Raw genomic sequence first — 13,261 nt, forward strand, 5'->3', positions numbered from 1 at the left:
TTAGAAAAGAGTACAGAAAAAAGAGACTGGAGAACAAATATTTTGGATTTTCCAAACTTGCTACTGATTCTGCAGCTCAAAATTCTGCAGTTCAAAAGTTGAGTAGCTGCTTCTGCTTGTTACTTGTTTGTGTCTGACTTCCTGTGACTGAGCCAGCGCCTGTCCAATAGCACAGCACTGACACCAGCCGCCCAACTGGTGTGCAGCTCCAGCTCAGAGAGCTCCCTGTGCTGGACCAAGACAAACACACTGGCTATTGGGACGCCTTTAAGCACTTTCCTTTATCAAGCCCTAAATTAAATGGATAAGAAAGCAGAATTGGGCCACTTGTGTTTTATAATTGCAGTGGAACATGTTCATGATTTCATTATAGACAGAGTTTTGTTTGATCTTATCTCAATATTACAGGCTTTACTCCCTAGGAAAACGTGTAATGAACGTGTCTCTAAAAAAGCCCAAGTTATTTCAAGCAGAGAAGAATTATGAAAGCAATTTAAGATAAAAGAAGGCAGGGGACACCTTCATAAAAGCAGCATGAAATCAACTGCAGAGGAAGTCAGCAAGGTGAAGAAGAGCTGTGAGTTCAAAAGCAAACAAACAAAAACGAACACAACACACGCTTCCATGTAATCAGCCCAGGACTATTACAAAAGAGCACTGTCCACAATTCTAGATTGCTTCATGGAAGCAAAGAAGGATTTTCACTGCCCACATCTCAATTTGCCCAAGGCAGATCTTCAGACCTTGCTCAACGAGTACCAAATTCTTAAGAAAAAAACAACCCATGAAAGCATGTAACACTTCAAAGGTGTAACCTGCAGTAACTTAAGGGCTCAGTCTGCATTTGGTGTCCACAAGTGTCAATAAATAATATGCCTGCTTACATTCAAGAATGCAGGTACCCGCAGATCTCACGGCAGAAGCCTGCCTCATACAGTTAGCCTCGGGTGAAGGAGCTGTAATTCCTCCCTTTATAAGCTGACATACCTGCAGGTGAACTGCCTGCTCCGGAATAAACACGTTAATTATTTCATTATCTCCTCAGCCAAAGCCATGGAATTTGTCCCTTCAATATCCCCTAATGGCAGTGACACTCAGTTCTGTACAGTCCCGTCCACCTGCCCAGGACACAGAACATTCTGTGCCAGCAGCAGCAATCTCACAGCTAAGAAGGGCTTCAGGCTCTGCAGTGACATGTGCCATTGGTGGCAGGGAAGGAAGCTGTGACACCACGGTTGGCTTGCACAGGAATCAGCCTCTGAAGGACAACTGTGAAGAGGCCACAGCCTGTCCAGGCTCTTTCCAAGTTGTCTCCCCCCATAAAAGATGCAATATTATCAGTTTTGAGATGAAACGCAAGGGGCTGCAGGTCAGTCCACTGACTGTCCTACCAGGTAGCAGGAGACACAGAATGAACTAAGGTATCTTACGAACCCAACAGGTTACTATCTGATAACAGAGCTGCAAGCTAGTACGTGCAAGAAGCTGATTACATCAGTCGTGCTGTAGAATGACTAAGCTTGATGCGTTTGTATGATCCACGCAGGGCTTTAGGGCCAACAGTTAGGATTCCAACAGTAACTCACTGGGAATTAGCTATGTCAGGATGCCATGTATCTGAGGAATATGCAGTGGATACACAGGAGGCTATAGCTCCTGAGAAACACTTGCAGTGCAGTTTCACCTGGTCAGGTCACATACATGCGTCTCACTGATGCATCTTGATAAGTTTAAAGCTAAGGAATAAAATAAGGATTGCTATTTAAAGTGTTTTTTTCTTTTGGGGTACACTGGAAACATCTGTTCTTCTCTATCCATGGTCTCAGCTGCTGTTCTTTCAAAGGAGTCCTCTTTGACTAAATGGGGAATTCTTATAACAACAAGTTCAGATATGGTCATAGTGGTGGTAACTCCAGTATGTACATCACTAGAACATCCTGGGGAGGGGACTCAATGGAGGCTGAAGGAATCAGCTTCATTCTGTAACTGTCTACAGGTTAAAAAAAAAAACACAAATCCAAGAGATTTCTGCAAAGTATGTTGGCTCTGACAACTGGTGAGAAGTCAAGAACTTAAGACAACTTAGGAAACCAAATATTCTTTTAACTTCAGGAATCAGCACACTGGAGCTCACTAGGCCATTCACTAGGCCACAGCCTTCTGCTCAAGCAGAAATAATCTCCTCTTTAGCCTTTAGCATAGACAGAAGCTCAGACAAATACAACTCAGTCAGAGCTGCCCCCAGAGGCAGAAGGAATACCCGCGGTGTTCTCCCACTCCCTACAAGCACAGTAACAGTTTGTGTAAGGAGCTGTAAGACGCAGTGACACTGAAGAGGAACACTCGGTCCATGTACTTGAGATACACTCTCAGTACGCCACTTTATCAGACAAGGAATACAGAATACGTACTCAGTTTCTCCAGGATCTCCTCATCTGTCATCTTGGATTTTTTTCGCTGCCGGTCTGTGTTTCTGTACAAAGTGTTTGTGTTGGAGTTTTCAGGCTGGGGAGTGGTGGCTTCTTTAGCAGGTGCTGGTGCAGCGACAGGTTCGATTACGGAGCGGGTGTAGATCTGCGACAACAAATAGCTCGTGTCAAAAAGGTGCCCTGCAGAGGTGCCCCGAGACCATATTTCAAACACAGGCACTAGGAAGATGCTGCCTGCCACATCCAGGCCTTAAAATGTTCATTTTCACTCTCCACTTCTCAAAGCGGATAAGGAAAAATGACGGCTAGCTTTATACAGGTTCAGGGTCAGGTCTCAATTTTCATTCATTTTCCGCAAGGTGACAAACAGTTGATTTACTGCGTTGACAGGCTACAGAAAAAGATCTATCAGGGTCTGGGAGCCTCCTTCCCTTTTCCTCATCTGTTTACGTGGGAAACAAAATGATTGTTCTACTGGAACTTCGTTAAAAATTCCAGCGATGGCAACCAATGTAGCACTGCAGGCAACAGAAACACTGAGCATTAGGAGCGGTTTGACCAGTGAAGACAGGTGTCTGAACAGGAACAGAGAGCATTTCCCTTTTCGAGATCACAACTGCTGAACTAACCTCTCATGGGTGATTTCAAGTTACACGTTCTGCTGGGAATTGCATTCCAGCCCTTCAGACTCCTACCTGCCCCTCACAACGCACACCTGGGTGGGATGCTCCTCACTGAACGTCAGCCATGCCAGACTGCACTCTAGGCAGTTTATGCAGCTCCTTACCCACGGAGCTTTGTGGAGAGAGATGGGTACCTCCAGGGGACAGACCTCCTACAAATCCTACCGGGGTGTGGAAGGCACCTGGTGGCTCAGCCTACGCAGGTCCCGTGGACCAACTAGTTCACTGTTACACCACTAGCACCGAATGGCACAATGCTACCTCTCACCCGATGCCAAGATAAAATTCACTGTTTTGATCAGCATCACAGGAAACTCTTAACTAAACAATTAAGTTCAAAACAGATCTCCTGGGGTCAGTATCTTGGGTGGAACGATAGCCTTGGCCCTTGTCCCTCAGCCCTCACCCTCAAACAGCGTGCGCTGTCGGTCGGAAACGCGCAGCTCAGAGCGGCACCGCAGCAGTGCTGCCCAAAGCCAGGACCTACTGATTTCGTGTGCTCAGGCCGTGGTGCAATAACAGGCGGAGGTTCGTTGTCATCTTCTTCTTCCTCATCTTCTTCATCCTCTTCTTCAGAAACTGACGGTGCTAACGGGGGTTCTGACGCTGTTTTTGTGCTCTGTGGACAGACAGTGCCATGAGTGACAGCCACCACTGGGCACTGGGAGGTCTGGCAAATCTGAACAACTTCTGTCTGTTCAGACATCACAGACCAACCTCTGCATGCCTACAGTGAGCCCACACCTTTCAGTCCATCACCACTTTAAGGTTATAGGTTACCACGCTTAGTTAATTCTCCTCAGTGTTTTCATTTGTGCTCTTTATTTACTCATAGTGAACTACACGTGGGCTCCTGAACACATCACTGGAACAATCAATTAAATAAGAGCAGCTCAATCATTCCCATGTTTTCTCAAGATCCGATTTCACCAGAAGTAATGTTTGAGTATATCACTAGAAACCCCACCTGGCTGCTAGTTAATTGCCTTGGCACTGCAGAAATGGTAGCAGTTAATTAAGTTAACAGGTGTCCGCTGGCTAGGTTAATTAACACACTTCAATGTGCAAAGCCTCCCGCATCGTCTCGCCAGGAATTTTATTTTGCAGGGAAAGGCTGCTTGTTTCTCTAGTATTTCACCCCTGGGGTGGTCATACTGCACACTTTCACAGAGCCGAACTTCCCTGTTTAGCAGCTCCTTTCTCATGACTGTCTTCTTTATCTGATCACAAGGCAGCCAACAGATCCCCCTGCTATGTCTGCCTCGCCTGGCCCCGCAGGCAGCAGGAGCCCCTTGCCACCCCCAGCAACACACAGCGTGCTCCGTGAGACCCTGCCCAGCACCAGCCTTGGAACGGTACAGGGAGAAGAAGGCCACGGCTACGGCCAGCATGACAGCCTGATACACAAGGTATTCTAAACTCTGGTTTAAAGGGCAGCGCTAAAGGCGTATGTCACTGTCATGTATTAAATCTGCGTATCGCTTTCTACGCATCACAAGCACTTTGCTTACACGGGGAAAGGAAAAAGTAAGGAAGGGAATAATCACGTTTCTGTTCTGTTAAACTCTTATTAACTATTTTTTCCACTGGGCTCCGCGTTTGGTCTGACAGAACTGAGTTGTGCAGCTAGAACATACACAACGTCATATTACTTAATGCCAGACCCCCATTAAGGAGTGAAATGAAATTACGGTGACGGCAAGGACTGCTCGGTCCCGGCGGGGCGGTTTGCTCTGTAGGACAGCATCAGCCCACACGCTGCTGCACCGCCCCAGGGCCGACCCCCAGCGCCTCGCTGCTGGCTGTGCCCTGCAGACCGGGCCAGCGTGCCACGGGGACAGCTCCTGCGGCCCCACAGTGCCCCCACGGCACCCAAACCACCTTTAAAAGCTTTGCTCTATGACAGACAATGGAAGCGGCATCGGCCGAAAAGCAACACCGACAAAAAAAGTAAACAAAGATGATTTTCATTTCATTCTACACAGTCTCTGCTGTGTAATCCCAGACCTGAAATTACGTTGCTTAGCACCTGAAAATAAAGGCCAAATCCCCACTCAATCATTTGCTATTTAATGCACTAACATTAGCACTAATAAATCTGGTCAATACTAATGCGAATGTCATGAGGACATCTTTGGGACTGCTATGGCAATTCGGTATTAATTAGAGTGAATCATTATGAAAAACTTTCTTTCCATGGTTCCAGTGAGTTACATATCAATTATAACCTTATTTATATTCAGCTACATAACCAGCTGTACTAAGGATAAATCATAAAATTTAATAGAAAGGAATTCTAAGTTGTTAAAGCTATATTAAAACGGGCTAATTAGACAGTGCTGCATATTGTTGTGAATTATATATTCCACCACGGCTAAGAACAGTAAGCAATCTTCTGGCTGCAAAACCAGACTTTCATCTGTAGGAAAGATCTTAAAGGGAAGATTAGAAAATTGGTGCTGCTGAGAAACACTGAGGTGTGCCTCCCTGCAGCCCGGCACTGAACCCAAAGCTCACTGCTTGTGCCGCAACCCAACGCTATGGAAGGAAAAGTGACATCCACACTCACCGAAGGATGGGCTTCTATGTATCCGTGGGCGCTTTTATCTGCAATGTGCAGGGAAAGCAACACGGTTATAAAGCAGGATCCGTCCTGGGGAATCCCACACAACAGTAAATCCAAACCACACCATTTGTCTTTCACAACATCCTTCCAGTAGTGAGAGCTATTTCACACACAAAGCAAGGTAACAATATACTGGGGTGTTCTTTTTCTCTGTTCCTTGACTCTATTTTTTCCCCTGCCTTGCCAGTAAAAAAAATACAGAGAAATACGGTTAAAGAAGAAAAAAAAAAAGCAAATTGTTCTTAAACATTCAATACTGTTCCCAAAGAGCTGTTTGTTCAGCAAGCTGCAGGCGCTGGTGCTCTCCAGCTTGCTAGGTGTACATCCCCACAAAGCTCCGGGGGAGCCCCGTGCCTGGGGCACTTCTGCAACCCAGCGCAGTGACAGCCACGTTAAGATGCCAGGTGCTGCTTCTAATGCAGAACACAGACACTCCCCTCCCTCCAACTCCGGCTAATGCTGAGTTCAGGAGCATACACTAATTACTGTGAATTCAGCATTTCATCACAGAAGTACTTGCTACCTTAGCACACATTAAGTGTTGAGTTACAGTTCAATTCTTTAATGATGGACCTTAGGAAAAAGACGCTTTCACTAACAATGTTAACGCATTCTGGAAAGAACTGCACAGTTTTTCGAAGGAGCTCAGAGCAGCTGCCCCAGTCTGCATCTTGGAGGTTGTATGGGTTGAACCAGCAAATGGAGGAAATGAGAGACTGCTGCCAGACTACCACGTGTAGAGCTGAACGGCTGCAGGTTAGGTCTGAAATGCTGCCCACAGCCTGCTGGAGCAGACAGCCCCTCAGCAGCTGAAGCTGTCAAGATGGGCTTTACCAAAGCAAGTGTACCTTACTGGTATTTTCGTTTTGAATGCATCTCGCTAATTAAGGAATAGCAGAACGCATCAACACAGAACCCAGACATGCTGCCTTTAGGAAACCCTCTGCTTTTCTTGCTGGATTTATCACAAGCCAGTGCTTGTTAAGCAAAATGAAAAAAAACAGGCCAAAGGAAACAAAAAAAAGCAAACTACAGCACAGACTTGCTCTTGCTTTCTTATTTTAGCAATGCTGCACTACAATTCTTCAGACTGTACACAACCAAGGGAAAAAACGACAGCAGCTCAGGTCTGCAGGCTTTAGCGTGGTAACGCCTCGCTCGTGAGGATCTGCCTGGAGTGCTGCAGGGGCTGCTCTGGACATTGCTGCCTTCCCTCTCTTCCTCTGTGCCCAGGGCCCTTTTTGGGCACTGCTACAGCAGCCATTTGGTGTTTCTTTGCACATTTACACATAGCAGCCTAATCTTCTCTACAGCTCATACAAGAAAACCTTTAAAATTCTTCATAAAATAACACAAAAATTCCTCACAGTCCACTGCTCTTAGGAGCCAGCAGTAACTCCTAAGATGGACTAAGCAGACAGACATCCTTCGTACCCCAAACTGAACACTGAGAAGAAAGAAGGATGCAAAGAAGCAGCAAAATAAAAGTAAACACGATTTTTGGCCACTAATGCTTCTGAATAAAAATGCCAGTGACTGCTCCATCTAGTATCTTATTTAGTTCTGAAAACAAGATGAAGAAAAGTCAGCACATCGATGACAGTCAGAGGACTCGTCTCACACGTGGAGCATCCCACGGCGTGCAATTTTCTAAGGTTAACCAGTGACCACTGAACATTCTAGGACTTCAGTTTGGACACCCCCTGTTCTGCAGCATGATGTTAACTTACCTCCTGACGTAAAGCTCATGTATTTCTGGTTGTTAACTGTTTCTTTGGAATCATAAAATTTGAGGACATCTAGAACTGCTTGCGGATTCTTCTTCTGCTCTAGTTTTGTTATGTTGGAGGTCTGTAGTAGCCTGGCCCACTGCTCTGGAATGCCCTGTAGATGTCAAGAGGAAAGAATGTGAATTAAGAGCGTGCAACAGCCGCGGCTGTACAGATCTTTACCAAGATCCCATGCTACCTGTAAGATTACTTTCAGAAATTCTGATTGATACTTCACAGTTAAAATTAAAAGCATATACAGTAGATGCAATCATTCTCTTTTCTATCAAAATACAGAGATAAAACCAGGATCCAACTTCAAAAAGAAAAGAAAGTTATGATTGTGACAGGAAAAAAAGTGCATGAATCTCATCTTTCAATCAACATTGCTCTTCCATGGAATAATGACTGGAGGATTAGCTTGTTTTCCTGGTGATTCAGTGCAGACATGACAAGACTATTCTATATTTGTGGACAACGCTGTGGATTTTAGGAGCTTTACACTGGATTTTTAATGCTTAGTAATGCAAACACGTGGCTGAAATGATCACTGTTGTCTGATTAAAAGGTAAACCGCATCCTGACGATAATTTCCAGCACATCAGAGACCACGGAGGGGTTAAGCATCTGCATTTCAATTCTCAGAATTGTAACACTGAGTTGTGCCGCAGCTGCTGCTGCTAGGGATGTCTCTTTTTTGAGCTCCTGCAGCGTTTTAAGTTCTCTGCTGTAGAAACGCAGAAATTTGGGATGCAGGGAACAGGCGGAATGCCAATGCCTTGTATGAAATCTCAAACAGCTAACGAGGAAGGGTGGCACTTGGAAATTAATCCGATCGCTGAAAGCTGCAACTCTGCATTGGAATTGTATTAACAAAGATTTGCTTTAAATATCCAGTATAATTTCCTAAATTTGAGAGCCTGCAATTTTCCCCATTTACTGCACGGCTACCATCTACCAGCGAACTGTAGGGCCTACAGAATGGAGAACTACACCTGAAGGGCATTTAAGCTTAACCCTTGGTGCCACCCCAACAGAGATAAACATTTCAGTACGGCTTCTTCCTAAGTTCTCTGCAAAACAATGTGTGACATGGGCCTCCAGAGTTTGGGATTAATGAAAAAAGTGGGATAAGCCAAGCAACAAATCTACTGCACACACATCAACCTGCTGCTGCAGTGCTATGACATCTCAAAGAAGCACTTTGATGCAAGCTTCTTTTGGGCCTGTGACGCACCTCTGGGAGCTTCCCTGTGCACATCTGTGAGCCATAGAGATCTGGCTGTAATGGACGTAAATAAAGAAAGAAAAGAAAGTTAAAACAGAATGTGGGACAACTTAGAAGGTGGTAGGAGGTGAAACCAATGGGCCAAAATGGGGAAAGTCCCATCTAAAATGGGAGCTATGAGGCAAATACCAAATAGACTGGGTGGCGGACAGGCTACAGGAAGGCAGGCTTAGGAAAACAGAAAAGTCACGATCATTCCAAAGTTTGGAAGCATTATTTCCCCTCCTTTCTTTTTCACACCAGTTCTTCTCTCCCTTATAAAAAACACATCGCTGAGGATTAACGGCAAGTGACTGGAAAAACTGCTCGGGATTTCTTTTTTAGAAATTTTGTAAAGCAAAAAGATAAGCATCCAGGTTCTGCTGATTGTCCAGTTCTTAAAGCCAGCTTAGCAAGTTTGAATGGCTCTACACAAGACTTTCCAGTGGTTCTCCAGCCCCAAGATCACAGCTGGTCAGTGTGTGAGTCAACAGAGCGCCATGGAGAAAGCAGCAGGTCGCACCTGGATTTCACACCAGGAGGCTGTGTGCTGTCATAACCCAAATGATGGACAAGCGCCAGACTGAAAATTGAGGCAATTCAAAAGAAAGGCTTTCTTAGATAGAAGAATAATGTGTCTTTGGATCTACAGCCACACCTTTCTCCCACTCGCTAGTATCATCATCTTGAGACTTTGAAAGTTTGGCTGGTGACCACATTTTGTTCTAGAATGGGGATCAGGAAACTTTCAAAAATGAATGCCTCACAAAACTCACTCCAAAGCCCTGCAAACCACACTTCTTCCTCCATTCAGAAAATGCAAATGTTTCTTCAAAACAGACCAATAAAAAGCTCTGGAAGCATGCTCCCACCCAACAGCTTCAAGCCAATTTTATTTTGGGCTATCAGTCCTATTTCTTAGCAAATGTGGTTGCTCCAAGCATGGTGAAATGGAGATACAACATACGTGCACGAGCAACAACACAGCTTGATGCTCAAACATGAAAGCCAAAGCTTAGGAACCCATGCAGGTATTCCCAGCTTTGACTGGAGATGCAGCTCTGGGCAATCAGGGCATGCAGCCAGGGGTGACTGCTGGCTGTTAGGAAATGGCTCAACGCATTGCACAGAACCAGCAGAGCAAACACGCATGACACGACAACTGTCATCATCTGTAACAAACAAACACAAGAAACACAAAAGCAAAGGAACACAAAGAACCCATACATTTGCACGCTTATTGCACATTCCCATGGCACTTCCAAACTTTTGAAGGGGACAGTGTGATCACCAGACAGCAAGACACTTGAGGTGACATGGCTCGTGGCAGTCCTGCTGGTAGGGCTGCCCGGCTGATACACCAGCTGTACACAGGCTGGGACAAATCAAACGCCATGTGTGACGTGAAATGCAGCACCTGCATACAGAGACTGCAGGGGCCAACAGAAGTTCCTAACCGAGCTGTCCACTTGCTGGCTGACACTGCTCTGCTGGGACTGTAGGGATGAGTCCCGTGCTGGCAGGCTACATGGGAGGAGTCACCTGTCCCTCTGGTTGAAAGAAGAGTTTATAAGTGACTTCTGTTTTAAAAAAGCTAATTAACTAGTCTACATATTTTAAATGCAACCGTATTTCAGTTTCACTCCTTTGAAGACACGCTGCTGTTAAGCGTGCCTTTTTTTCTTTTACTGTTGCTAATGCTGCTGCAGGGTACAGAAAACTTCTGAGTTTCTGGAATGTTTTGGAAAACAAAAGTACCGGTCAAAGTAGAAAAGAAAAAGTGATACAGAAATCATATTCAGGGCTCAAATTCCAGAAACCAACTGCACTTTGTCCAGGAAGATGATTTGTCCCATCCTGCGTGGTGTATGCAGCACACACTCCGATGTGACGTACAGCGATGGCACAGTCTGACCGCTCAGCTCTCAGGGTACGACTGATGGTACACAGAATTGCTCGTGTTTCCTCTCACCTCCACAGCTCAACCAAATGTAAACTCACTGCCATCCTCGCTTCACTGACAAACGGTTCCAGCACCAAGCAGCAGTCTGAGAGAAAATGCTTTGAAGTCCCCTGCAGACTTCAAGGAGCTTCTATCAGACTCATTTTTCCCAGTGCTTCGCATACTTTCTGATGTAAGTAGAGCAAGTTGAGTGCTACTTTATTAGCACAGAAACACATCAGAGCACCTAACCCACGGATGTATTTTGAAGATTCCTGGATTAAAATGAACAGGCAACACTGCCACTTCGTGAGCAGCTCCCAGAGCTGCCTGCAGAGCAGCTGGACTCGGCGCTTTGGGGCTGAATGCAGAGAGACACACACACTACGCACACGCGTGGGGTTTCTCAATGCTTTTCCAAGGACTGAATAACCAACCCCTGTAGCAGCTGGTGGGACTGACAGAAGCATACACCTACATTCTTCCTAGTTTTCATTTTCCACAGACACTCTGCTGATAATCCTTGGAGAAAAAAAAATAAAGCCTGAATCAGAAGCAGAACACTCCAAGCCCCAAGCTCAACCAATAAAGGTCTCTCTTCGCAGCCTGGCTGCTGTCATCTGCAGTTTCTGGCAACAGGCAGCTATTTTACCATCATGAAACTGGAAGTTTTAGTAAATATCCAACACAACGGTGACTTACTGTGAATTCTCCAGTGACGGCATCAAACCCCACATGAATCGTGTGTTCAAAGTCTGAAGGAAGAGAGATCTCGGGGCGTTCTTTCTCTTTCTTCTTATTGGCTAGAAGCAAAGCATTAACAAGCACTTACTTTCTGCACAGCTTTTCACTCAAGAAGTTTCACAATCACATGCACTCAAAACAGTATTTTATAGGTGAAAAACAGTTCAGAGTTAATCTTACTTGACCATTAGACCCAAGCTAATGCAATACCAGCCTGCCAGCCCTTGTCTTGAGGTCTAGAAGGTGATATATCTGATTTCGGTTTTCTTCCAAGAAGAGTCACAGCTGCCAAAGCAAGGGGCTGTAAGGTCATGGAGTCATCTTCTTCGGCCACCTCTGAGCACTATGGCTTCTATTATCAGTTCTTTTCTTCACTAAGTTTTCATCTCTAGCCATTAAATTCCTGCTCTCTGGGTTCCTACGGAAGCGAAGAACCCAGGATGTGCACGAGTGCCTGTTTGCATGAGAGTCTTCTCCAGCGTGCTATGAATCCATCGAGATCAGCCAGATCAGAGAGGAGAGGGTGTAAAGATAACCAGGTTCCTGCAGGTTCAATGAAAGCAGGCAACTCAGAAGAAGATCAAAGTCCTGTTCCTGCTCCTCACTTAAGCAGAAGACTGAAGCAGCAGCTCTTCCTGCATAAGGAACCATAGAATCTGCACAGCAACAAAATCCCATAAATGCCACTGGAAAAGCTTCATTTGAGCTCATAATTAACTATGAGATATGTATCCATTTAAGTCAGGTCTCAAGCAATTTACATATAAATTTTTGAAGCCCCTCGGCCAGCATTCACGGAGCAGGCAGTACCTTACTGAAGGAGACAGACCCAGAAGCCAGTCAGCCTGCACATTTCTCCTCTCCCTCCTAACCTAACACCTTTTAGAAGCGACGTCCCTTGCGGTCATCCATCTCCTGTGCTTTCACTACCGACAAACCTCCCTTCATCCCAGCTGCACTGACCCTGACAAAGAACACGCAGAAGAAAGGCTGAGAGGCTGCACCGAGAATCCATGTGCAATGGCGATGGTCCTGAGAAACAGCAACAGCAACCTCGGCTCGGGACTTCTCCCGAACGCAGAAGAAGGCAGCACAAACCTGTGCTCAGACCCCGGCCCGCTGGCAAGCACTGAGCTACTGGCCTCCCAAGCAGCTGCATCTTCCAGGACAACTCTGCTGTGGGTGAACAATTCAGTGCCGAGCTCTCTGCTGGGTCCCAGGGGCAGATGGCACACAGCTGAAGGGCAGTGCCACACATCCCAGTGTGTCCATTGTTTCAGTGAGAAATTACATGCTCACGGCTGGAATAGAACAAGTATCATGGTGCTCGCTTGCAGAACGTGAAAGTTATTAAAGCAAACGTAGAAGTGAGCTGAACACAAAGCTCAGACTAAATGTAAATAAATAAATAAGTCACATCAACTCACGTCACTAGATTGAGTTCTCTACACCTCAGCATCCCACCTCCCCGCTGCTGCCCACCCCCACTCTCCCCCTGCCCGCCTGGTGACGTGCCCTCGCCACGCTCTGCCGTGCTGATGAGATGTGGCTTCACACTAACAACCGTGAGAACCCCAGTGCCAGGCAGGTTTGTGCTGTGCTTACCACAATGGGTACCCCATCAGGATCTCTAAATGCCTCCGTGTCACCATGGTTAATGGTAATGTGAAGGTGTATACACGTGCCATAACACATCAGCAGGACACAAAGGGGCAGTTGCTCAGTTCCCATCCTGACCTTTCTCACTCCTCGTTGCAGCGTCACTGACAGCCATGCTACACAGATTAAAGACAGCTGCATG

General features: G+C 45.9%; 1 protein-coding gene across 3 annotated transcripts in view; it reads right to left on the minus strand.

Moving 5' to 3' along the window:
* The window catches only part of PAK3 (p21 (RAC1) activated kinase 3), a 110,244-nt gene that overhangs the window by 21,398 nt on the left and 75,585 nt on the right, over positions 1 to 13,261 (minus strand). For all 3 annotated transcript variants that reach the window (XM_021406417.1, XM_021406416.1, XM_021406415.1), the window contains exons 3-7: positions 11,419 to 11,519; positions 7,469 to 7,622; positions 5,682 to 5,719; positions 3,600 to 3,731; positions 2,412 to 2,574 (exon numbers count right to left, since the gene is read on the minus strand). In XM_021406417.1, the coding sequence (XP_021262092.1) occupies positions 2,412 to 2,574; positions 3,600 to 3,731; positions 5,682 to 5,719; positions 7,469 to 7,622; positions 11,419 to 11,519 (588 nt within the window). The remainder of the gene's footprint in view (positions 1 to 2,411; positions 2,575 to 3,599; positions 3,732 to 5,681; positions 5,720 to 7,468; positions 7,623 to 11,418; positions 11,520 to 13,261) is intronic.

This window comes from Numida meleagris, chromosome 8 (assembly GCF_002078875.1).
Source record: "Numida meleagris isolate 19003 breed g44 Domestic line chromosome 8, NumMel1.0, whole genome shotgun sequence".
Classification (NCBI taxonomy): Eukaryota; Metazoa; Chordata; class Aves; order Galliformes; family Numididae; genus Numida; species Numida meleagris.